The sequence below is a fragment of the Catharus ustulatus genome, chromosome 2 (assembly GCF_009819885.2).
Source record: "Catharus ustulatus isolate bCatUst1 chromosome 2, bCatUst1.pri.v2, whole genome shotgun sequence".
In the NCBI taxonomy this organism is placed as follows: domain Eukaryota; kingdom Metazoa; phylum Chordata; class Aves; order Passeriformes; family Turdidae; genus Catharus; species Catharus ustulatus.
In genome coordinates this window covers 42,279,202-42,304,621 of record NC_046222.1, presented here as the reverse complement: position 1 = coordinate 42,304,621, position 25,420 = coordinate 42,279,202, and the positions used below count along the sequence as shown (strand labels likewise).

At 39.7% G+C, this 25,420-nt stretch overlaps 1 protein-coding gene across 4 annotated transcripts in view; it reads right to left on the bottom strand.

Moving 5' to 3' along the window:
- CNTN5 (contactin 5) overlaps positions 1-25,420 on the bottom strand; it is a 440,548-nt gene that overhangs the window by 31,523 nt on the left and 383,605 nt on the right. For 3 of the 4 annotated variants that reach the window (XM_033051352.1, XM_033051355.2, XM_033051354.2), the window contains exons 15-17: positions 20,051-20,171; positions 5,773-5,931; positions 5,205-5,354 (exon numbers count right to left, since the gene is read on the bottom strand). In XM_033051352.1, coding sequence (XP_032907243.1) covers positions 5,205-5,354; positions 5,773-5,931; positions 20,051-20,171 — 430 coding nt within the window. The remainder of the gene's footprint in view (positions 1-5,204; positions 5,355-5,772; positions 5,932-20,050; positions 20,172-25,420) is intronic. The other variant, XM_033051356.2, reaches the window with a different exon arrangement.

Sequence of the window (25,420 nt, the reverse complement as noted above, 5' to 3'; positions counted from 1 at the left end):
GAATAATTAATAACTTAGAAGTGTTTCCGCTTTGTGTTTTGGGGTTGTTTTTTTTTTTTTTTTTTTGGTGTTTTTAGGGTTTTGTGGGGGTTTTTTGTGGGTTTTTTTTATATTTTGGTTTGGGGTTTTTTTTAGTTTGTTCTTGTTTTTTTTGTTTTGTTTTGTTTTGTTTTCCCCAAGGAAATGTGTAGTGTTTTGTTTATTACAAAGAAAAAATACAGATTCTTAATTCTGTAGTCCATCTTAATTATTGGGCAGAACATAAGTCTTTAGCAGTCAAATTTGTAATTAATTACAATTGAGTATAATTGAGTGCATTATTGCAGTAGAAACCTGTATCTAGATTTGGTCTCTATCCTTTAATATGAAATAGATGAGCTAAAAGGAAGACAAAGAGAAGCAAGAGTCTTACTAAACTCCTGGTTTTAGACTAAGAGATGTTGACCTGAGCAGCTCAGATTTATAATTTTCTCATAATCAAATGAGGTCAGATTTCCCAAATCTCAATTCCATACTTAGTTCACAAGGTATTTCTCACTCTACTTGAAACCTGTATTTTTAAAGAAATTTTCCACATGGATGCCTTATATAAATTCTGAAACTTTTGTTAAATAAAGAAAAATGAAGGAAAATATTGATATTGCTAAACTTTTTTTTTTGGGATAAATTAATAAACTCGTCTTTAGTCCTTAAGAAATAACTTATACCTTTGCTCAAGGAACAGTTGCTGTTGCTTATTTATTTTAAAGCTTTTTATATCTTGAGATACAGATATACTTTGAAAAGCAACACTTTTTAGCAGTAGAAAAGATATGGGTGGGGGAAAGCTTGGCAGAACTTTTTAATGTGAGACTAAAGTCATAACACATCCAGTTTTTGCTTCTGTTACTTTCCTTTCTCCCTCTATATGCGTGTATGTATGTGTGTGTATCTCTATATATCTCCTGCAGCACACATCTGGGAAACAGGAGGGTGTTAAGTGAAAATGCTTTCACTCTCTGAAAGACCCATCCTCAAGTGCCACACTTCCAGAATAAGAAAACACATTTCATGTGTTCAGGAGTGAAATGTACAACATGACAGCAGCTCAGAAGTGGATGACACACATACTCAACTACTGGAAATCAAGGATGTACCTACTGATCTCAGCATCTGAAATGTTGTTCTAATTTCCTCTGTATTACTAATATTTGTAATTAATTATGAAGTTGCATTCAGTTCTACTCACTGATAAGAAGGTCATATGTGACTGCAGGACTCTACCTGAATAGTGTCCAAATCACACTTATAGGGCTGAAATCCTGAATACTGGGGCATACACAGATGCTATGGGATAAATGCAGATACTTTTCTGCTCCATCTTTTGTCAAACACACATTTGGATTCCTTGTCAATATTAGTTTGAGCCTGCAATCCAAACTCTAAGTGGCCTCCAGCCAGTGATTACAGTCTACTTTCTCCTTTTGTTTTTCCTCCTGCAAAAAGCACATTTTCTGCAAAAGCTTTAGTAGACCATGCTATCATCTGCAAATGCCCCAGATACAGCAGGTTATAATTTCTTTTTTTTTCTATTACAGAAATAGTTTTGATAATGGGAAAAGCTGGAACTTCTTTCATACAAATCACAAACAAAGCAGTAATCCCAACAACAGAAACCCCTGAATATAAAGCTGGTCCAAAATGGTCAACATTTTCCTGTGGCAGAGACATTTCTTGTTATGCTGTGAAGGATTTCTAACTGAGAATAAGGACAACTAAATGGAATGTAAGGACTTATTAAAAATAAAGCCAGTGTACAGTCTGCTACTAATAGAATGCATTATACTGTTACCTCATAAAATTAAGTTTGCATGCATGATTAACAGGTTAAACTTTGATTCTACTCAGTTTCTCTCTCTGCATGTTTCCCCATGAATAGATAATGTAATTGATGCTTTGCCCCCAGGCTTCAAATGCCCCGACTGTCTTAGTGGAATGCCAGACATGTTTAAATTCATGTTATTGGCTCTTTGCAACTTGTGGACCTGTAAAATATGTATCAAGGCTAGAACTGACAGAAATGTAGCAGTTGGCTTTAAGTTAGATGTGCCAGAAAATTGCAGTATTATCTGTTCCAGTGGAAGTAGCAATGAAAAGCAATCATGTTAACTGAATATGAACTAAGTAACAAGATTAGAGTTTAATTAAAAAATTAAAGCAAATAAGAATTTGCTTATTATTCTGTTAGTTTCCTTATACTGTCTGAATTATTATTTTCATAGATTTTTTTAGATAGTGGACTAATATAAGGTATTGTTACTATCTTAGATAAGGAGTGATAAAGTAAGTGAGGTGTGGAGATGAAAAAAGACTTTATTCTCCAGTCAAATTTTCTTGTGTCGTTAAGCTACAGATGCAGATTTCCATGTAACTGTAAAATTCTGGAACCAGAATCACACATTTGCTACCTCTGTGGATTGTCTGCAGAGCTGCCATTCAGCCTGATGAGTCTCAACTCTTATCTGGACACGAGTCACAATCACTTTCTCAGCTGGGAGATGAATATTTCTGGATTTCCACCCAGTGCAGGAGCAACATGCCTCTTTGCATTTGTGGGCCCATCTACCATCAGTGCAAATAGCCAGGTTATTCTGTCTGGGTCATGAGTAGAGAGGTTCATGCCATGTTCTTTCTGAAATATGACCTATCACATGAATGTTCTTTGAGAATTGACAACTATGATATTAGAACTGAGCATCATGCTAATAGGCAATATCCCTTGAAGCTTTCAGATATTAAAAATTAGTAATAGAGAGACTGTAAAAAATAATGGATCAATGTGTTCACTAAGATAGGCCATGATGTGCTAATTTGAAAATCCATATGAAAACTGTTGTAAGCCAATGAAAACTATCACTGGTTTCTTGTCTCTTTGGCATCAGAAAACTATACCAAGGGTGATAATTCCCAAAATCAGTGAAAGGCATTTCAGGATGCAGAGGCAACAGACTGAATTTCAGGAATATCTGAAGTTCAGGAAAAACTGGTTACCTGAATGAAGTTGTTCATGAAGGCTCTGACATTTCAAGAGAGTCATACATATTATGTGCAGTATGCCATTTTCAAAGAACTAAATGTGTTACAGTTTGCAGTTTCTTTTTTATTTATTTGGTTCTTTATTTTAAGTAGAATCCATTGTTTTATTGTTCCAATTTAACAACTGAGAACAGATTCTAGATAGTTTATTGAGATAAAGACTCTCTTCTTTCTGATGGCAATAATGGTGGAATGTTACCCAGAAATTAATACCAAGCACCAGATGAAAATTCATCACACATTGCATCCTTTCTCTTTCCCAAAATTTCGATTTATCAGTTCATTTTTACGGAAGTAAAGCTGCAATGAATATTGAAAATGAATATGCATTAAGAAGAATTTCCCTTGAATTATGAAACTATATTATAGTAAATAGAAACTTAGTTTGTTAAACATTGGACAAGAAGAAGAAGGATCCTAAAAACTTCACAACTGGATGAAATCTAGCATTTTCAAACTTCAGTTTGTCAGAAAACTTAAGTCCACAGTTTAACTACAGGTGGTCAATTAAAATAATGGACCATCCTTGTAAAAACAGGATAAATATTCCTCAGTCTGAAAGACCATAATACTAGGGATGCAACCTATTTCAGGATAAACATTTTCTGGAATGTTTTTGTCCTCTCTGACATGTATCATCTGAATAAATAGAAAAATTGTTCAAATACTAGGGTCCAGAAGAATTGGTACTGCCAGTAAAATATGTACAAAATTAAGGACAGAATAATAGTGGTGAAAAAAAGGAGGTATTTTAAAAAATAATTTGACATGAAACTACCTTGTTCTTTTTATTTTAATTTCCTCCTTTTCTTAATGGAACAAAGTATGGAGCATCTGTAGCTCCTGCTATCAAGTTGTTGAGTTTCACACTGTGGGGAGCTTGAAGAACGTGAGGGGTAATTTGAAAGGAAGCATCTTTCAACATGTATGAATGGGAATCAAATCACTTCAGTGCTGTTCTGTGGTTGTACAGTGAAATTTAATATCAGCTAGCAACTGCACTGTTATTTAAAGCAGGAAAGCATAAATGTCTTATTACAACTGCAGATAGGTTTGTTAGCCTTCATCTGAAGTAGGGCATCCAATTTTGGGTGCCAAAATGTGAAAGACATTGATCAACTAGTACATGCTCAGGGGAGGACACTGGGGCGGAGGGGGGCTGGAGCAGTTGACTTGTGAAGAAAGGCTGGGGAAGTTGGGTTTGTTCAGCCCTGAGCAGAGATGGTCTTGGGGGGACCTAACTGCAGGCACGAGGTTATCATAGTGGTGCAACAGGTTACTTAAAAGTAATTCAACTAATGAAACATCAAAGAACAAAATCTCTCTAGGTAGCCTAAAATAACAATGAAGAATGAAAAATAACCTGAAAGTAGTAGGAACATATAATTCTCATCTGAGGCTTTGTCCAAATCCTATCTCTATCTCTTTCTGCTTCTTAAAACATGTCTAAGTTCCTAGGTATTTTGCTCAGATTCCCAGTCCTTCTTTATCTTCTTTATCTTCCTTCGTTCTGCCCAAGTTATTGTCAATGATTCTGAATCTTGTGAGTCCATTGTAACTTTCAAGAGGCCCAAATAGGATATTTTGTTTTTCTGGTCTACCACAGTACCACCCTAATTAGAAATACAATGAAATTTATTAAAATGTATTAACTGTTCACAGTAAAGTGTGCAACACAAAGGGCCACTTAGAATACAAGGCATTTTAAATTAAGCAGCTTTTTATGACTTCCCTATCTTGCTGAAAAAATCCCATGTGCTGTCAGTGAGAGAAGTTGTGAAAAATCTGGGGGAACAGGCTGCTTAGGAGCAGTTGTTTTATGAGACAGCAAGACAGCTGAATTTAAGAGCAGCAGTAGTTTATCAGAGGGGTAACAGCAATGGTTTAAGTGTAAGATAAAAGTAAGGCAGCTCAGGTTAGGGAATAGGAATTTTTTAAATCTATGTAAGTTAAACAATATTCCTGTAATTAAAACAAACTGGGTCCCAACTACAAAGTATATCACCTTAGAACAGTGATTACTGGATACAAAGATGTGTACCAGTGAAAAGAGTTAAGTTTATTGTTATATTAAGGCAGTTCTTGTTTCTGATAGTGCTGCAAAAATAAAATTTTCATCCTTTCCTTACCTGCTTCATTGGTTCTGATCACTCGTGATGGTACACTTGGGTCTCCAGTGCCAATTTTATTGGTTGCTACTACTCTGAACTCATACTCCACCCAAGGGTTCAGTTCCACAGCCATAGCAGACTCCATGTCACCACTTATCAGATCTGGAACTGCAGACAGTAAAGAAATATATAGGTCACTCAGAAATCTGAAGCTGATGTGCAGTATCTCAATAGAAAGCAGAATTTGTGGTACAACAAGGTCATTAGAAATGATTGACATCAATATGTCAGAAATCACAGCTAGGTTTTTAGCACTGTAGTATTCCTGAAAAGACACAGATTGAAGGATTTAGGGGAGAGCTTTCTGCTTATTCAGGGATGCATCGTGGCAGGTGTCTTTCTGTTGTCCTTTCAGAGCTGTTGCTAAGTAACACAAAAGGAATAAAAAAAAAAGAAAAAAAAATCAGTGATTTTAATTTGTCGTTGTTTTCTTATGAGCATCTGTTCCTGTAGTTGGCAGTGATTATTACTGTTATGATCAGGAGTTTTGAACAGTCTACTTGTGCTGTTTGAAAATTTTTCTCACCTGTTTTTACGGTCTGCCAGCCAAGAGAAAATGGACTGCGTGCTTGCAGGTTGTAGAGGGAGATAGGGCTGTGATTGTCTGCCCCAGGACTCCAGGAGAGTGTTGCTGTTGTGTCTGTAATTTCCTCCACTATTACAACCCCTGGGGGACCAGGAGGACCTAAAAATAAAGTGGAATAATCAAACAGACTACACCATCATCGTGGATGTGCAGCATTAATACAGGAGATGCATTCTGTAGGGACGCAGTGGAGTTCAATATCCATGAAATATGAGAGCCAAGATACACAGTACTACATCACAGGGATACCTCATCTCCAAGGTTGCTGATGGTAGACTGTGATTGTTGCTATTCTTTAGAGGTTGCGTGAGTGAACATCAATTAACTTGTCAGAGGGGCAGCAGAAGAACCAAAAATAGAAATAGATTTTAAAACACCCCCAAAACTCCATTATAATTGTTCTGAACCTAAAATTAGAGGAAAAAAAAGAGGAACTTTAAGAAGTATCCAGGCTAGACTGAACAGTCACAATCACCTCTTTGTGTGAGACTTGTCAGCGGGAAAGACAAATCGGAAGAAAAGCAAAGCACAGGAGGATGTTCTTCATGAAGAACCATAATATTGCCAATACCTATCAATTTGTAAATCAAGAGTACATCACTCATCTTTTTTCTCAAAATCATTCACTCAGGAAAGCCACCTGGATTCCTGCTGAAAGTTCATTAAATGTTAGATAGAAAGCTACTAAAACTAAAATAAAAACCCAAACCCAAATATTTTAAAGGCTGAAAATTACTTAGGGGTCATTAAAACCCAACAAAAATCACACTAATACTTCCTAATTTGAAAAGTAAAGGATTTTTTTTCCATTTAGCTGCTTTAAATGAGAATATGCTAATCACCATTTTTACAGACCATGTGACTGCTGCAATAAGTGAGGTCTCTGGTAACAAACATGACTTTGCAAAGAAAAATGTGACTGTAACATCCCACTCCCATCCATAATTTTCTGACTTAATTCTTCTTGATGATTGATATGACTGGTGTTTGCAAACATTGTTCATTTACACTTGCTGAACTAAATTGGAGGCAAGTTTGTCAGGTTCAGGATCCTCCTCCATAGTTGTTTTTAACCAGATGTTTTGGGGAAAATGTGTGACTCTGTAATGTGTAAACGCAAAGTGAACCTCTTTCTTGTGATTTCTTATACTTAAAGGCTTATATAAGTCCTTGAGGACCGAACTTGATACTTCTATAAAATATTCATATTATTAATAGTTATAATTATTTATGAAAAATATATTTTTTTTGGCATCCAAGGCCCTTCTAATTGTTTCCCATCTTCTTGTTATTGAAGGCTGATGTTTTGCTTCTGCTCCTACACAGATGGAGGACTGTGAAATCAGAAATGCACTAATGGACTCTTTCTCCCAAAATGGAACTGCAGGAAGGAAACAAAAATTCATCAATAGAAAGACATTGCTGGTACACTTTTGAGGGAGCTCAATGCTGTTTGAACATATCATGAGCTGCAGCAGAGTAGGGCCTTTGAGAACCTCAATTCCTCTGAGGTCTGGTGAGTGATGTGGTCCCACTTGCTGAAATGTCAGAGCTCAGTACCTGCAGATCAAGGTGGCAAACACAGGAATCTAGTCTCTCCCAAGAGGGAGGAGAGGAACTTGCAGCCGGTATTTCTGCACTACAGAATTCTGCATTTTATTATTTAGTACAATTTCTTGCAAATCTTTTAATGGCTGGGTTTCTTAGACCAAGAGTAGAGACAAATTTATCTGAACATCAAAGGCTAACAAAACCCATTAATTGAGGCATTTGTATTTATGGTGATTTTTTTTTACATTAGCAGCTGCAAATACCTTTGTGTTTTCTCTGATATGCCTTCAACTAAAACACGGTTACATGAATTGTGACAGCAGTAGGATCAGAATTTTTGAATAGTTGGACTCAATATCTTCAGAGTGGAAGAAACATTGAATCTTATAAATGAGAGAGTAAACTGTACTATTCACTTGCCTCCATTTGCTTGTCAATGATCTACAAGCAAATAATTGACAATAAAATATTGGAAATACATGGCATTTAGAAATAGCAACAGGAAAGAGAAATAAATGTTTGATATTCACGAGATTGAATTCAGTAAATTTTACTACTGCGGACGTATGATGGAAGAATATTATCTTCACAACACACTGCAGTCTTCACAGGATCTCAGGGCATGACTCTGGGCCATAGGAAGAACAAGGAACAAGGTTTTTCACTTCCATGGGCAATGAACATCTTCATTGTTGGGAATCTCTCCTCTTCCTTGCTCTGCTCGCTCACCATACTTGACTTTGCTGCTGTCAGTGCCTTTGTTCGAGCCACAAACAATGACTGGAATAAGATGGTGCCACCACTGGACACTTTGCAGCTCTTGCCCTTCCAGAGTCCCATTTCATTTGCAGTGGAAATCCCTTGCTTTTCTTCCTTGGAGAAAACATGGCAGAAAGATGTGTTCTCTGCACTCCTGCCAAGTGTTTGCTGTTCTTTGTTGGGAAGCACCAGGTCAGATCTTTGTCTCAGAAGAGAAAGTCCTGGGGCTAATTTAATAAAATAGGGTGATTCTTCAATCTCCATCCTCTACTGTTTCAGGCTATCTGTTGATGTAGGAGAATATTAGTGAAATTTTTATTTTTAGCCATGAGGGAAAGTTTAGAGGAAGGCTGGGATTTTGATACAATCATATGCTTTTACTGGGTTGGAGCCCTAGGCCCAGAATTGTATAATGGTCCCAAGCACAAACAAAATTAAAGGAAAATATTTTAGTACATTTCCTTTATAACAATATTTCTTCCATGCACTCTGAATATTGTTTAAGAGTTTCTAGCCACTATATTATAACAAAAGAATATGGACCTTGCTTATATTAAAGGATGTAAAATGATATTTATGCACACATACCCTGCTAAATTCTCAATATATTTTGTTGTCAGAGTTCTCTCATGTTTTTAAAATGCTTTAAATGCATTCCAAGGCATGACAATGTGTCATTAGGCCTTCAGAGATATGTGCTCTTACACAGTGTGCAGGGTGACTGCTAAAAAGCATTTCAATTTTCAACAGCAGGCATTCTTGAAAGTGGATTAATAAAGGACAAAGGCCTCAGTGATGACAAATGTATGACAGTTAACCAGGACATGAGTGCTATGCAGATGTCACTTATTTTTGTAGAAATCTCATTAAATTTAATGCTCGGATGTAATCATTCATGGTGTCAGTCAGATGGCTAATGCAGAAAGGCTTTTTTCCCAAGGGCTGTGTTATTGCTCAGGATCTCTAAAACAATTTTTTAGCTGAGAATAGCCAATTGAGGAAAAAAATGCATGGTCTGTTCAAATGCTTATTTGAAAAGTAGACAGAAAATGACTGGTCATAAATGCACTATAGTGCAGTCGACCTTCATGAAGAAGACGTTTGGGGCTGTGATAGGCTCTTACACAACTCTAGGAGCACCGGGAACCCACTGTCAAGGATATTAGTCAGTTATCTCCTTCCAGAGCAATTCCATAGATTGATACTTCATTTCAGGACATGCATGACTGCATTTTGGCAAATTTGTTTTATGTCTCTTTTTATTGTTGGAATGATCATCCTGAGAGGCCATTAGATTGTTTGCCAAGATACAATGTTAATGTGAGAGTTCTTGAAAAACAATTTCCAATAATAGTTGTAGTCATTCGGTGAGGCAGTGCCCTTTCCTGTGAATCCCAGAATACGCACTGATTTACTTCACTGCTGCCTGACCAGGAGAATTCTTACTTTTAACAAACAGCTAAGAAGCTTGATATGTAGCAGTTCACAAACACAGACTTCTTGACCTGAAGATTTTTGCTTTTTGAATGACAAGGTGCATTGGCTTGTGGTCAAGAAAGTGAAAGTTCGAGAAAAAGAGGATAAGAAAGAGTTGGGAACTACAGAATCGTGGGAAAGCCACATAAAACTCCTGCATAGAACAGGAACTTGACTGTTACAGCATAAATCCTTTTCTCTGTACCCAGCTATGACAGGCGATGTTTTTGCACATGGTGGGGGAGATGATGGAGAGAAATTTGGATGTATAGTAGATGTTAGAGACACTCTGGTTTTAGTGGATACATCCATAACGCCAGTCTCTCTGTAAAGTAAATGAGGGCTGTGGGCAGATGGAGAGGTTATAACCCAGCCAGTGTCAGAAAAGACTGGAAGGTTAGGTTTAGGATTGAAACACAAGCAAGAGAAGAAATTTATTGACTATTTCAGCCTAAATAGTCTCAACTCATTTCAGGGATGAGGGTAAAGATAAACCCCTGGAGTCCTGCCTGAGAAGTCCTTTAGTAGTACCTGTGTAATGTTGTGCCCCTTTATCCTGATGACTTTTCTGCCTTGTGCAAACCTAAAAATTGAATGATGAGGATGAAGAAACTTTGAGAGCTGCTGATTTTTGTGAGGTCAGATTCCAGACTGCAGTCCAGAACTTCTGAGATAGATTTTTGTGTAGAGATAGTTGTTGACACAAATGTTTAGACAGCGCAGGGAACTTGAATTTCATCTAGTGTAAAAGCACTAGTAGCCTAGGAATTGATCATGGTCATCATATTGCTAGCAGGCCCCAGAGTAAGAGACTCTATTTTGAAAGTGTGGCTTTCTTTGGCATGGCCTGCTGAGTACCTTTAGTGTTGTAGGGCATCCTTTGCCAGCTGTCTTGACTTTGGCCCATGCTGTTTCCTTCACTCTCTGCATTCCCACTATGGGCACCAGCACTCCCAGGACTACACATGCCTCTTTCAGGCACTGAGCTAATAAACGTCATCGCATCTGATCTCTAATTTAGTATTTGTTTCTGGATACTTTTCGACTGAAGTAAATTCATACCTAAAAGTTGATCCTTGTAAAAAAGTTTCTTAGAACAAAGGATCATTTTTAAACTCTTGACAAAAAAGCTTTTAAAAGATATGAATATATTTCCTTTTCATATATTTAAAAATAATTTAAAAATAAATAAATAAAGATCCTATTACAAGATCATATTGCTGGAAATGTTTTGATGAAGTCTGTGGCTAAAGGGCTGATTCTGCATCTACAGTAATATGCTATTTTCCAATGTTATAAACGTGTCAGATGACATACAGAAGAGGGCCCAAGTACAGATGAGAACTCTAGCCCTGCCTCTACCTGCTCTTATGTTGACAGACAAACCCTATCACAATTCCACAAGCCCTGTGAAATTATGGCTTCCAACCAGTGCTTTGACACAATTAATGGATTACTATGGGCTGGGGTAAATCCTTACAGGCAGTTTGCCATGCCTGTGCTGAGGGAGGGGAACTGGGAATGTAAGTGTGTGAGTTGGAACTCTGCTGTACCCACTGACCTCAGGGAACAGTTCTGTATTATGGACATATTCTGTGAAGACAAATAATGGAGTCTGTGCTCAGGGCAACTTCCTGGTCTTTGCTACAGCTCAGATGTAATTTCAAGGACCAGCAGGAATTTGCTGACCTTGTTTACGTTCCATTTAATAATGTGTTTGAAGGCCTTTAAGCCTAAGTACTTGTCTTTAAGTTTTATTGGCAATATCACAACAGAAAGGAGCAGGGTGGTCATCCTAACCAGCAGCTCCTGTATTATATTAGCTCCAGGTCACTGGGGTTCAGAGGAAACATTACTTCTCAAAAAATAAAGGAAAAGAGTGGATTTGTTGCTTAGATTGCTAGTTTTGCCAGTCTGTAAGATGAATAGTTTTAACCTTTTAATTTTATTTTTAGACCACAAAATGTGTACTCAAACTACAGGTTGTAGTCACAAAGGCTTTCATCCCTTCACACTGCCGGATTGTGCTTTGTTTCATTTCAACATCTCACAGCTTGCAGGTAGACGTTTGATCTCAATGCTCATATAACTTACAGTAGGCATGCATTTGGTTAGCTCTCAGGGCACAGTCTTAAAATACCTGTTTTATATTGTAGGATAAAACTGATTTTCATCCCAGCATTAAAGCTAAGAAGCTTCCTGCCACGGGTTTGTTTTTTTGGTTTTTTTTGTTTTTTTTGTTTTTTTTCACTAATATTTGCACTGGTCAAAGGATTTTAATTAGCTTTGTTTAGCCTCATAAGTTTCCAAGGGTACACAGCATTGATGCAGAGAATTAAGAGGACTGGACCTTATTTTTTTTTTACTTTTAGAAAATCAGTGTCTGTTGACATCCATAACAATAGAAAATACAATTTGAGCAGTAGGAGTGAAAAAGATAATAAAAGCAAAAAACAATGGATAAACTATTACTAAAACAGCCAGAAAATAGCTGGCATCTAAATCTATTAAAATTCTTAAGTGTAGATGAATGAGATAGTACTGTAAGCAAATTTAACTGTATTTATGCTCAGAGAACACAGGTCTATTTGTAATACAACTGACACCAATGCATTATTTATTCAGAATTATATTTTATAGTAGATATGTAATAAAAATATTTTATGAAGTACTTTTATAAAATTATGCAATCAGAGAATCATTAAGGTTGGAAAAGATTATAAGATTATAGAGTCCAATCATTAATTTAGCCCTATTATGTTCATCACCAATTCCTCAACCATGCACCTTTTGAACACATTGACAATAGGTGATTCCACCAATTTCCTGAACAGCATATTCCAATACTACCCTTCCAGGAAAGATTTTTTTCCTAATATCTAATCTAAAGCTCTCCGGGTGCACCTTGAGTCCTGTTTCTCTCATGCTGATGCTTGTTACATGGGAGAAGGGATGGACCCCTGCCTCACTACAGCCTACTTTCAGTTAGTAGAGAGTGATGTATCTCTATCTACACCTATCATTTTATCTATCTATCTATCTATCTATCTATCTATCTATCTATCTATCTATCTATCTATCCATCCATCTATCTATCTATCTATCTATCTATCTATCTATCTATCTATCTATTTCTATCTCTATCTCCATCTCTATCTATCTCTATATCTCTCGCTATCATCTCTGTCTCTGCATCTATCTGTCTAAAAATATATAAATTATTAAGAAGACTAGATGTGCTGAAGCAATCTTCTATATGATCGTTAATAAATAAAAGGAAACATGAATAGATAATTTCTATGCATTTTATTTATTTGAAATCTTTTCTGCTTTAGAAAACGGCACACATCATTAGTTAGAACCTCAAATTCAAAACTTGAGCAAACTTGCCTGGCTGCTGCATTGCTGTAGTTTCCTGGCAGAGACCTGATGGTCTCTCCCAGGCTTAGTTGCCTTGTACTGTCAACCCTTACTATATTTGTTTACACTGTTTGCACTGCAGAAATTCAAACATTGAGTAAGGAATTTTGAGACTGGCATTTTTTGCTCCTTTGTAAGTAGGTGGAGAAATTTAAAGAAAGTCTGGAGCTGACCTCACTGTTCCATAGACTGGCGAAGCACAATGCATCATCCAGCATCTGTCTAAGTAGTTTGAAACCCATAAAAACTTACTCTTTTGGATATAATGAATTGTAAACAGCTTTGCAGGACTAATTTACAAGTAAGAGTTGATGGAATTAACTTGAAAACTTAATATTACCAAAACCAGTAATTTGTTATGATAAAAAGTTTTCATTTATTAAATAAGCATTAAAATCCTGGAAATTTGGTAGCATTGATTAGGCACTGAAGCTTTCACAGATGTAAACCAATTTTTTTGCTTCACAGCATTGTACTTCCAACTCAGTCATGATGCTTCTAAAGAGGAATGTCATGCATGAAATGGATAACTGTGAAAAATAAATACAGTAATTTCACAATTACAAGCCACACCGATTATAAGCCGCACTTCCGGGGCACCAGTAATGTTTTGTCCCTGGCTGCTGCTGCCGGGAGGAGGGAGAGGGGCTTGCCCGGCCAGTGCCACCTGGAGAAGGGGGAGGGACTTGCCTGGCCAGTGCTGCCAGGAGGAGGGAGAGGGGCGTGCCCAGCCAGTGCTGCTGCTGGCTCGGACTTCCTGGTTGGGAAATTCCCAAAATTTGTTCATATATTAGCCGCTCCTGAATGTAAGCCACACTTCCGGTTTGGGAGCAAAATTTTAGTCAAAATGGTGCGGCTTATAATCGTGAAATTACTCTGGTGTCTGTGGTGTCACTATCGTCTCTATCAATGTGGAGGTTTATATAACAAAAATCACTCTGTTCTAAATATTTGAAGCACTGTCCCCATCCATATGGGATAAATATTACAGCAGATTTCGCACTAATCCTCTAATCTGCAAGAAACTCTGTTATTCTTGGAAACTGCAGCTAAACCAGGACTACTCTTGTCAGTGTATGTAACAGGGATCTCTACCTGTAATTAGCTCTAGGAAGCCTCATGAAAACTTCTGTGAAAGCAAGTTAGAATCTTTTGTGGTGTTCCCAACTTCCACTATTTTTCTTTACTAGAAATGCTTTTCTCCAGCTAACCCTCCAAACTTGTAGAAGAGGAGGGAATGTACAATAAATGTCCTTTGGTAGGACATTTTTCTACTCAAGCTTTTTTTTTTCTTGCAGCCTATGGCAAAGCAGGGCTTCAAATGAGTTCATTAGAAATTGTTTTTTTTAAAAGAAAAGAGATACTTTTTGATAAAATAAATGTAAGAAGTAGCCTTTTTCTCTTATCTATGACTTCTGCTGGTGTTCTTCAAAACCTCCCAGTCACTGTATAACAGATTTTGTACTGATGAGTCAAATAAACACAAACTGTAAACAAAATACTGTAGCTAACTGGACCAATTCATGGTAGTAAGGGTCAGCCCTTTCATGTTGTCCACCTCTTTATGATTAAAGTATTTCTTGCTCTAAACATCTTTACAGCAACACACAGTTGAAGCATGGGATCATTTAGATATCCTTTGTAGTGAAAACATGAAAGCACAGATAGCTTCGGTTTTCAAAAGCATAATGGAAAATAAGAATCTAATAAGTCATTTTTGGAAGTCATGCTTTAAAAAACAAATTAATTCACCAAGTAGGCATTGTCTCAAGAAAAGCTGACACATTGCTGGCTACGAGATCACCTGAGACATCTGTGAGAGGCAGGTCTCCTGGCTGGTACTTGGGTGTTTGGTACCCATGTTTGTGATCATATCATTAGTGTCAAAACATGACACGCATATTTATCCTGTATTAGAGCCTTCTGCTTAGGTAATCACTTCTTTGTGAAAAATTAGTGCAGAGACAACTCTACTGCTGTGCCAATGCTAGGTGGAAAACCAGCCAAGCTGTAGCATTCTGCTCTTCTGCTCCTCTGCTACTTAATATTCACTGCAAGTTGAAGATCTGGGTGGATAAATACAGGCTGGTAGCCAGAAAATGCACACAACATGGGAAAACTAATCTTGGACTGATGTCAAGGACAGGACTGACATTCATAAAAGTCATAAATCACTTCTATTTCTTAAATGGCTCTTGACTTCATGTACTGAGGAAAACATTTGTTGACTGTGTAGTGAGTATCTATATTCTCCTGTAAATATTCTTGTTTGCAGGGCAAACAGGTATTCTGCATTTCCTTGGGTGAGCAAACAACAGAAGATATAAATTAAATGAAATCAAGTAATGACTTGGGTGTCAGAAATGTAAGTCCATAATGGTGATTTTTGTTGTATTCATTCACTCCAATAAAACGATTTCTTTGATCATCAGGCATGCATAATTTCTGTCGTGGGGTTGCACTTGAGGTATCACATTTGTGCAGGTCTGGTGCCAGATCAGTTACCAGCTTCTGTGAAAAGCTATTTTCTCTTCTAGATGTCCTTGAGATGTGTCAGCCTGCTGTTAAGGGCTCTGATGACTGTGTTCCAGAAAATATTGCAGAAAATTCCCCACTATCTCCATCATTACCCCAACAGAGGGCAACCTGGTTCAGAGGGTGGCATGTCCGTTATTTAGCTGTTATAAAGATATTTAGCTTTTCCCTTTCCTATAAACAGTTCAGTGTACTGGCTTAGGCCATTGACAGAGGTTCACCCTAAGGAACCTCTGCTCATTTTCAGAGCAGGAGTCAATTCAATGAAAGAAGAAAATATTTGGTTACTGGAGATGCCCTAAATTGTACCCTACACAAGATACTCATTTGCTGATTTCTGTGCTCCTGGTTCCTCTGTCTTAGAAAGAGGCTAGAACTTGTCTTGACCCCACCTAGCAGCCACCTGGAGGTGGCTCTTAAGGAGAAAGTGTGATTTTGAGTCATGGTCTGAGACAGTTAAAGACAGTCATCCTACCTCATAAATGAGTGCTGCAGATGCTGAGCTAAATTAAAAGTGATTATCATTGCCTCTTCTGCCTTAAATCAGTTCTGGCCTTTGATCTGAATCTTCTCTCATCTTCCCCATATTCAGAGAGTAAAGGACTCTCTGGGGATCTCTGCAGAATCAATGTGTGTATCTAGAGGGGATGGTAGATCTCAGATGAATAAAAGATCGTGACTTTTTTTTTTAGGCACCTAATAACAAAAACAACCTGTGATAGTGAGTTGCAGAGAATTGCATAGAACTGTATTTTGGACAGGAAATGCTTTTGCAAAGTTAGTAATTTACCTGAATATAAACAGATGATGCCAGGTGTGTCAGGACAGCCCACCCTTGAAGATTGCTGTTGACCAGCATGAGACTACCAAAATACTTCTCACCCACAACCCACTCCAAGAATAAAATGCAAGATACTTAATTTGGAAAGCTAAGATACTGCCTAACAGGTCCAGCCACTGGCAGATCATCTCTTCCTAACAAAACACCCATTACTGGCAGCATTAGAAAAAAAAAGCTAAAGTAACTAAAAAGTTCTTCTTATTTTAATGTATATAGTTTAATCACATTTTCAAAGTATTTTTAAGTATTTGGAGTGGTTTTTTTTTTTTTTTTAGTTAGTGCTAATGGGACTTGAATCCCGATTTTGTTGAAACCTGACATAGAATATCTTTTTATATATACTTTTGAAATATTCCTGAAAGAGATTCTCTAGGTCACAATCATTACTGAGAAAAATACTAGATATGTTTTTCACTGCGAATTACCTAAATTCAAGACCTGTGAAGTAGTGAATTTGAAAATTTAAATTTTGAGTTTAAAAAATGTATAGCACATTATAGAAAGTTGCAGAATAGAAACTTGCTTCTGTGTTTGTTTTTCACACGCACACACACACACACACACACACACACACACACACACACATGTATATTTGCATTAAATTCAGGAATCTTTCACCATTGATTACCTTCTTACTAGTAATTAGACTCAAAGAAATTGAGATTTACTAGACACTGTGCATTCACTGCTCTTCATGTTGTCATTTGTTGGTTATGTTTTTAGAATTTAACTTTCATTGAATAATGCAGAACAAAGAAGAACAGAGCAAAAATAGTAACATTCTCTGGCATGTATTCAAGGGACTTTCCAGTAGAGCAAGCAGTAAAAATGGTTTCAAAATAGATACATATTGTTTAAGGACACTCTATGCTTTCCCCACAATAAATGATACTGATACATTGCACTTCCTTGAAAATACAGTGGTGAAGGTCTGTGTCTTAAACATCAGGATGTTAATTTGTTTGTTTCTACTTCCTCTATCTAAGGAGGCTGCAGTGAGGTATAGTACTCTTCCAAGTCTCTTGTAATCAAGTTTTGACAGAAAGTCCTTTGACTTAAAAGTAGTGAGCCAGTTGAATGCATACTTCAGTTCAAATTTAATCAATTTGCTAGTGGCAGTAATTCTGATATTCATGAATATCTAAAGGAGGGGGAATGAGATTATTTTAATTTAATTTATTCTCTATTTCCAATTTATTTCATGTAGAAATATTGTAAGAAGAACAATTTTTCAAGAAAAAATTATAATGATTTATTAAAATACCATATGAACCCTACGTTAAAAATAATCATTAAAATAGAGTTATATGATGGTATAGTATTGTCAGTATTATCACTGGCACATTCTGCAAAGGAAAAAGGAGAGAAAGTAAGGTCAGAGCAAGGGTGTGCTGTAGCTTTGCTTATATCAATACATATGAGAGTTCCTAACAAAGCTTCTGCTATGGCAGTTTGTCTAAGAACTGTAACATTTAAAAGAAAAGGATGCTGTGTAATATCCATAAAATGCAATTATTTTAACTATGACCTGTACTGGAAATAAAGAATAGTATGGCTTTGGATTACAAACTTTACTGCATCAGTTTTCTTCATAGAAGATGGCTTCTTTTGTCAGCTGGAATTCTTCATAGTTAACTGAAATATTTACTGAAACATCTGTTTCTGCTGGTGTCTTCTCCTAAGCAATGTCCAATATCACTGGAAGCTAAACATAAAGGAGGTTGAAAGGTGTTGATTTGGGATCATCCACACCACTAAGTGCACTCTACAGGCTAAGATAGGGAGAAAAAAAAATTAGAGATACTGAAATAAAAACCTGAAGTTCCTGTAAAAGTATAAGTAGAGATAAATTAGATTCTCATAAATATTTTTGATTTTTGCACTGTTGACATCTGTAAGGAAGACAATTCAATTCTACACTGAAGGTGCTTTAAACATTTTCTGCAATACAAAACAAAATTTCTTGCTCTATCTTAAAATTATCCAATTGTAGAAACAAGAAAAGGAGCAAAATTGTAAGCGAAGTATATTTGAATTCAAATTCCACTACCTAGCTTTCACTTCAGTAGCTTGGTGGCATGGTGATGAGACTCACATAAATTAATCCTGATACTTCTTACAATGCCTTTTTAAAAATTTAACCCCAGACCTCTTCCTCAGAGAATTTAATTTCAATAAATTAATTTAAATGAACTAATTTATGTAACCAGTATTGTTAAAAATAATTTTGTAATCAGTCTATCCTAGATAATAACTAAGACCTTTTTGTCACAAAAGTTCAATTTAAAGTTGAGATTGCCTTGCCTATCCATAGAACTTCCTGCTTCTGTTTGAGACAAAGGTAACACAAAAGGCCTTGCATAACCCAGAAGAATGAATTAGATTTCATAAGGTAGCTAAATTGGTATTACATGGTGAGTCAACTGAATACAACCATCCCAATTGTGCCATATCTCTGAGAAATCTGACAGTCCTAGAAGTGTCTTTATGGAAATATTTAACTATTACTTTCATGAAAATGTGAAGAGCCCTGCAGTCAACCAGAAACATTCTTTATCATTTAAAACACATATTTATCCTAAAAGTGGTGGATAGGAACACATCAAATCTAAAGACATTGTAGAATGTGGTAAAATAAATATTTTGGAAAGATTTTAATACCCAAATAATTCTGATTTTTTAAATCTTGACTTTTTCAAATGTTAACAAAATATCTAGCGTGATTTATTACTTCAAGAATACATCATCCACTTGCTACCCAAGTTGTGCTATCCAGCAGGGATCCACCTCTCTTGGTGTTGCAGGACCCACCAGTCATTATGCCAGTAAGTGAACTGCAAATCCTCAGATCCCCTCAGGCACTGAACACACGTGTGTGTGTGTATGTACACACACAAACACACACAAGCAGTGCAGAGTGCAGAAAAACTCTGCTTAATGGACAGCACAGACAGTGCTGGTGTCCTGCTCTACTGTAAACTAGGTGGCATCAGCATAATCTGGGATCCTTTGGGAGAAGGACTCTGTGTTCCTGTGTGTAATCAGGAATGTTCAATGATAGGTGAAACAACTTAACAGGTTTTAGGATTGGACATAAGGATGCAGTAAACAGTTGGTAGTAACAATTCCAGGTGTGAAAAAACTTGAATTCTTGTAATATTATAGGGTTCCTGTTTCAATGTTCATATTTATAATTCTACAAAAGACTGCATGAGCATCCTTCTTCATAGATGAATGAATGTTCCTCAACTGCTAAATCAGAATGGCTTGACCGTAAAATAAAATGCAAAGTATAACGTAAAATATAAAAAAAACCTCATTATACCTACCTTACAAAGGTCTGTGAAGGATAATTGTCTACATTTTAGCTAATCTGGTATACCTTTCACGCTGTTACCTCTTTTAAAACTGTCTATTAACCCTCTGTCTTTTGTTTCTCTTTGCAGTGTCTGCAGGTCAGCTTATGATGAAACTGCTTTCAAAGAGCAGGTTAATCACAAATGGCTTCAATAACATAAAACCTGATGATTTACCACTGCATGGCAGAGACGTCCCTGAAGCTCACTTATTTAAAACCCCCTGGTACAAGTGTGTGTGGTGATTGTGTTTGCAGGGGGGAACCACAAGCATACTCACCCCTAACAAGCAGCTCTGTCTCGTCTGACACGGTGTCCGCTGCGGTCTGGACCCTGCAGCCGTATCTGCCAGCGTGCATCAGGAGGATGTTCCTGATCATTAAATCTGCAGAGGACGCTTGCTGAAACAGGGATGAAGTGCCAGTTTAAAACTCAGTAAATCTGTGCTCAAGGTAGTTCACAAGGGTGTTTTCTGTTCAGTTTGAGCAACTCGTGGATGCAGCTTTCATCTCACAAAATGTGTGTGTCCTAATACCCTCTTGTGAGGATTATCAGAACAGTGCATTTATACAATTATTAATCGGGATTAAAGAAGAGGATTTCAGGTTTTTAATAACGTTGACTTTGCTTAGAGCACACTGTGCATATTTGCATGTTGAAAGAGAGTTATTCCAATCAGCACAAAGAAATTCATTAAGGAGATGAACAGAAATATTTCGGATGCTATCGGAAATCCGTGGTATTAAAAAAAGTCCTCTTAAAAATTAAGAACTTTCTTCCTCTCCCTCTTTACTGTAATGCAGTCACGTTTGGAATATGTCTTGTTACTCTGCTAAAATTAAGATAACTTGAAAGATAATATTGATTGATTTTTATTAATGTAGAGGAAGTTAATGCTAAATATGATTGAGAAAATATGATCAGATTCTCATCCCTCCTGATGAAATCTGTATGTACTTTTGCATGTATGTAAATCAGAAAAGTGTGAAGTGTATATAGAGAATATAAAGAGCGAACCAGTTCAAATTTTTATTTTATAGAATTCTAGCCAACTGTCATTACAATTCCCCTAAGTTCACTTTAAGAAAAATTAATTGAGTATGGGCATTTCCCTTCTCAGATTTGGTCTACTTTGCTAGCCAACCAAACACTGACAGTCTTTCCTTGAACTATATATTTCTATCCCATGGAGTGGTTCAAATTTGAGTAATTTTGATTCTGAGTGAATAGAATTGTACCCTGCATTCAAAATAAAATCTTACTAGGGGTGTAAGTGTTGATACTTCTCTAGCTGTATTGGAAATCTGTCACTGAATTCACCTAGATTCCTACTTGCTTGTTTTTTGGCACATACTTATTCTGTGCTCATGTCGACACACTCAGATCTTTATCCTTATTCATTAGCAAGTTATGAGCTCCCACTTTATAACCAGTCATTCAAATGTGCATGACCTTGATCTTCATAGGATTGCATTTCTTGTCTGTTCCCATCTGTTATTTTCATTGTCTTCTGTATTGGTAAGATGTCCGATTTTGTACCAAACAATTGTCATTTGCATACTTCTTTCTTTTATGCCAAGGTCATTAATGACAAGATGAAATAGGATTAATTTCAAGATCCAATCTGCTATAATTTAGTTTTTCTTTTTAGGAAGAAGGGTTCCTTTGCAGCACATCTTGGTGCACTTCTTCAGTCAATCTTCTCTTCATTTACATTTTTTGAACTAACTTGTCATAATATTCCATGTAGCATCAAGGCAAAATCTTTACCAAAGGATATTCAAATGTAAAGAAGGAAAAGAGAGGTGGAGACATCAAGGCTGTCTCTGAGGCCAAAGTGAATATGGGCATGATCTATAGCTTAATAACCCTGTAGATCTAAGAGTGTGATTACCATGGGAGTGTTTTGCCTTCTGAAGTGGCCTAGATAATGATGTTGCTGAAGGGAAGATACTCAGACCAGTCAGGCCATAATGTAATTCTAATATTCTGGCTCTGGCATATGAGATATCACCGCAGTGGAAAGGAATATCTCAGTACTCCATAGCTCGAAATGCAAAAGAAGAGCACACACTCCTAGCAGGAGTCAAATTCAGGATATACATTTTTAAAGTTGTGTAACAGTAGCATTTACTAGCTATTGAAACAGGTTGCTCAAGATCATTAGTGATCTTGGTACAAAGGTTTAGTTATTAAAAGGATAAGAATCAGTTCACATTTGCTCTCTCTTGAGGGTACAGTAGTTTCACGAATACAAGCCGCACGGATTATAAGCCGCACCCCCGGTGCCTCGACAATGTTGCTGTCTTTGTCAATAGATAAGCCGCACCCGGAATATTAGCCGCACTTTCGTTCGTCGCGAGAATCCGTGCGCAGCTTTCACAAATTGGCCAATTAGTAACAGGATCGCGGCATAGCGGGCTTTACTGGCTCGGGGCGGGGCCAGGCAGGCTCGGCCCGCTCATGGTGGCCGACGGGGCCGGGTGGCCCAGTTCAGCGCCACGGCTCGGCGGGGCTGGCCGGGTGGTGCTGCCGCCGCCGCCGGGCTCGCTGGCCCCCCTCTCCCGTCAGCACCGCCCCGCTGCCGCGTTCGCTCGCCCGGCTGGCAGGGCTGCCGCCGCCGGGCTCGCCGTCCGCCCCGCTGCCGCTTTCGCTCGCCCCGCGCCGCGCCTCGCGAGCGCCGCGCCCGCCCCGCGGCGCTTTCGCGGCTCGCGGTTCGCGGCTCGCGGTTCGCGGCTCGCGGTTCGCGGCTCGCGGCTCGCGGCTCGCGGCTCGCGGCTCGCGGCTCGCGGCTCGCGGCTCGCGGCTCGCGGTTCGCGGCTCGCGGCTCGCGGGTGGCGCTTTCGCGGCTCGCGGTTCGCGGCTCGCGGTTCGCGGCTCGCGGTTCGCGGCTCGCGGTGGCGCTTTCGCGGCTCGCGGCTCGCGGCTCGCGGCTCGCGGCTCGCGGCTCGCGGCTCGCGGCTCGCGGCTCGCGGTTCGCGGCTCGCGGTTCGCGGCTCGCGGCGGCGCTTTCGCGGCTCGCGGTTCGCGGTTCGCGGCTCGCGGTTCGCGGCTCGCGGTTCGCGGCTCGCGGTTCGCGGCTCGCGGCGGCGCGCTCGCGGCTCGCGGCGGCGCTTTCGCGAGCGCCGCTTTCGCTCGCCCCGCCGGCAGGGCTGCCGCCGCCGCCACCAGGCTCGCCGGCCGCCCCCTCCCGTCTGCACCGCCGCCGCGTTTCCTCGCCCTGGCCGGCACTGCAGGCCCCCGCACCGCCGGGCTCCCCCACGCTGCTGGCCCCGATTATGCTGGGCTTCCCCCGCTGCCAGGCAGCCCCACCCGCCGGCCTTCCTGCTTCTGCCATGCTCCCCTGCGCTGCTAGCCCCAGTTCTCCCGGGCTCCCCCGCCCTGCTGGCCCGGGCTCTGCCGCCCTGCCTGCCCCGCCCTGCTGGCTCAGGCTCTGCCGCCCGCCCCCACACTGCTGGCCCCGCCTCTGCCAGGCTTTCCCACCTCTGCCGGGGCCGGCCGGGCTCCAGCTTGGCTTGGGGCTGCCGCGGGCTCTCACTTCCGTGTTGGCAGCTTTTAGAATTTTGTTAATAGATTAGCCGCCCCGGAATATTAGCCGCACTTCCGGGTTTCCACCAAAATTTTGGTCAAATTGGTGCGGCTTGTATTCGTGAAATTACTGTAATTTACATCTAATGTGTGTTTTGTTGTTAAGTGTGAGGAATAGTGTAATGGATTGTGACTGTCTGATTTCATTGCTCAGGAGCTGTTAAAAATCTTGGCTGTCACTCTAACTTCCAGAGGGTTCATGAATGTGTAAATCCTAATATTCTTATCAGGAAAAATATATGTATTTCACCTGCACATGTGTGTAACTGGGCAGACAAGCAGCAATTGAAAGAATCATTGCTGGAAGTGGAGAGAAGTGCAGTACAATAGATCTCTATGAAACGCTTTTATTACAACATAACAGGATGTGAAGCCAGCATCCCTGAAGATACGTGAGTGGATTAAACTCACTGTGTTTAATACAGATAGGTATATGCTCAGACACTGGATTCTTGATCATAATCACGAAAAATAAGGACACATTTTAGCTTCCATTTAGATAAGGAGGAGATATGTTTGATGAGGGACTCTGAAAAAAATACTCATTACTGTTGTTCAATGGCATTTATAAAGTGGTGTTCATTAATTTTATGCACTCTTCCATGTCTTACAAGACAAATTATTTGTTGATTAGTTTATCCTGTAATGAGAGGTACTAGACCACAAAAAGGTCTGAGGGAGGTTAAACTGACGTGGTGGGTTTCTAAGTCTTAAGAAAATTTCTGCATATTGTCATTTCTACTTAAACTTGAACAATTACAATCCAGTTTTAAAAATACCTACTAAGTGGGAATGCAGTGGAGTCTCCATTAAGAAAAGTATCTAAGGTCAGAAACTTTCTTGTGCTTTTAGACTTTTGTCAGTAGAAAAAGATGTGACACTTTAGCAAAGCAGAAACTCACTTCCCCTTGGGGAAAGACAAAAGGGGTGATATGGATGCAAACAGTGTAGGAAGGTCTCTCACCTGGGCTAATATGATTTAGGGAAACCTGGTGTATCAGCAACTTTGTGGTCTCAATTTTATTCAAAGCTCATTTAAATTTCTTTGTCTATATCTAAATTTTGATGCTATTAAGTGCATGTTTTTAAAAGCTACAGTAAATTCACGAATACAAGCCGCACTGAGTATAAGCCACATCTCTGGGTATCGGCAAATATTTCGTTCTTTGTCCATAAATAAGCCGCACCTGAATATAAGCCGCTCTGTGCTTCACAGTGAGGACCCGTGTGCAACAAAGTTGCCAAATACTAACAGAACCGCGGCATGGCGGGGGGTTTACTGGCTCAACTAAGGCTGTGTGGGCTCGGCCCGCTAGGGGCTGCTGACGGGGCCAGGTGGCTCAGCTCGGTGGTGCCGCTCGGGGCTGGCCACCGCCTCTGGGTTCGCTCGCCCTGGCCCCGCTCATGCCGCGGCACCGGCCGGGCATGGAGAGAGCACCCCGCTCGCGGCGCGGCGCGGCGCCGGCCAGGCACAGAGCACCCCCTGCTCTCGCCACGGCGGCGGAGGGCGGGGGTAGAGCCCCCGCCCCTCCTCCCCAAGCCGCGGCAATGGCAGCGCGGGGCTCCCGTCAGCTCCCCGAGCCGCGGCAATGGCGGCGCGGGCAATCCCCCTCCTCCCCGAGCCGCGGCAATGGCGGCGCGGGGCCCCCCCGTCCCCGGGCCGCGGCAATGGCGGCGCGGGGTCCCCCTGTCTCTCCCCTGGGCTGCGGCAGAGGAGGAAAGAGAGCTCTCCTGCCTCTCTCCCCGCCCCCCGTGCTGCCTGCAGGGAGCCAGGGCAACACAGTAACACTGTAACAATCGCAGAATGCCGGCTTTTACTGGCAGGTGCTTGGCTCGGCGCCCTGGCTGGCACGTCTGGGGTTGTAAATGTCAGAAAATTATTCACATATTAGCCGCCCCTGAGTATTAGCCGCACTTCCGGGTTTCCACCAAAATTTTTGTCAAATTGCTGCAGCCTGTATTCGTGAAATTACTGTACCTTTTATTTCACTGATTTTATGCTCTTTCTTGACAGGGAATATTTTGCCAGAAGTACACTCTTTCAAAGCAGCATTTTATTGAA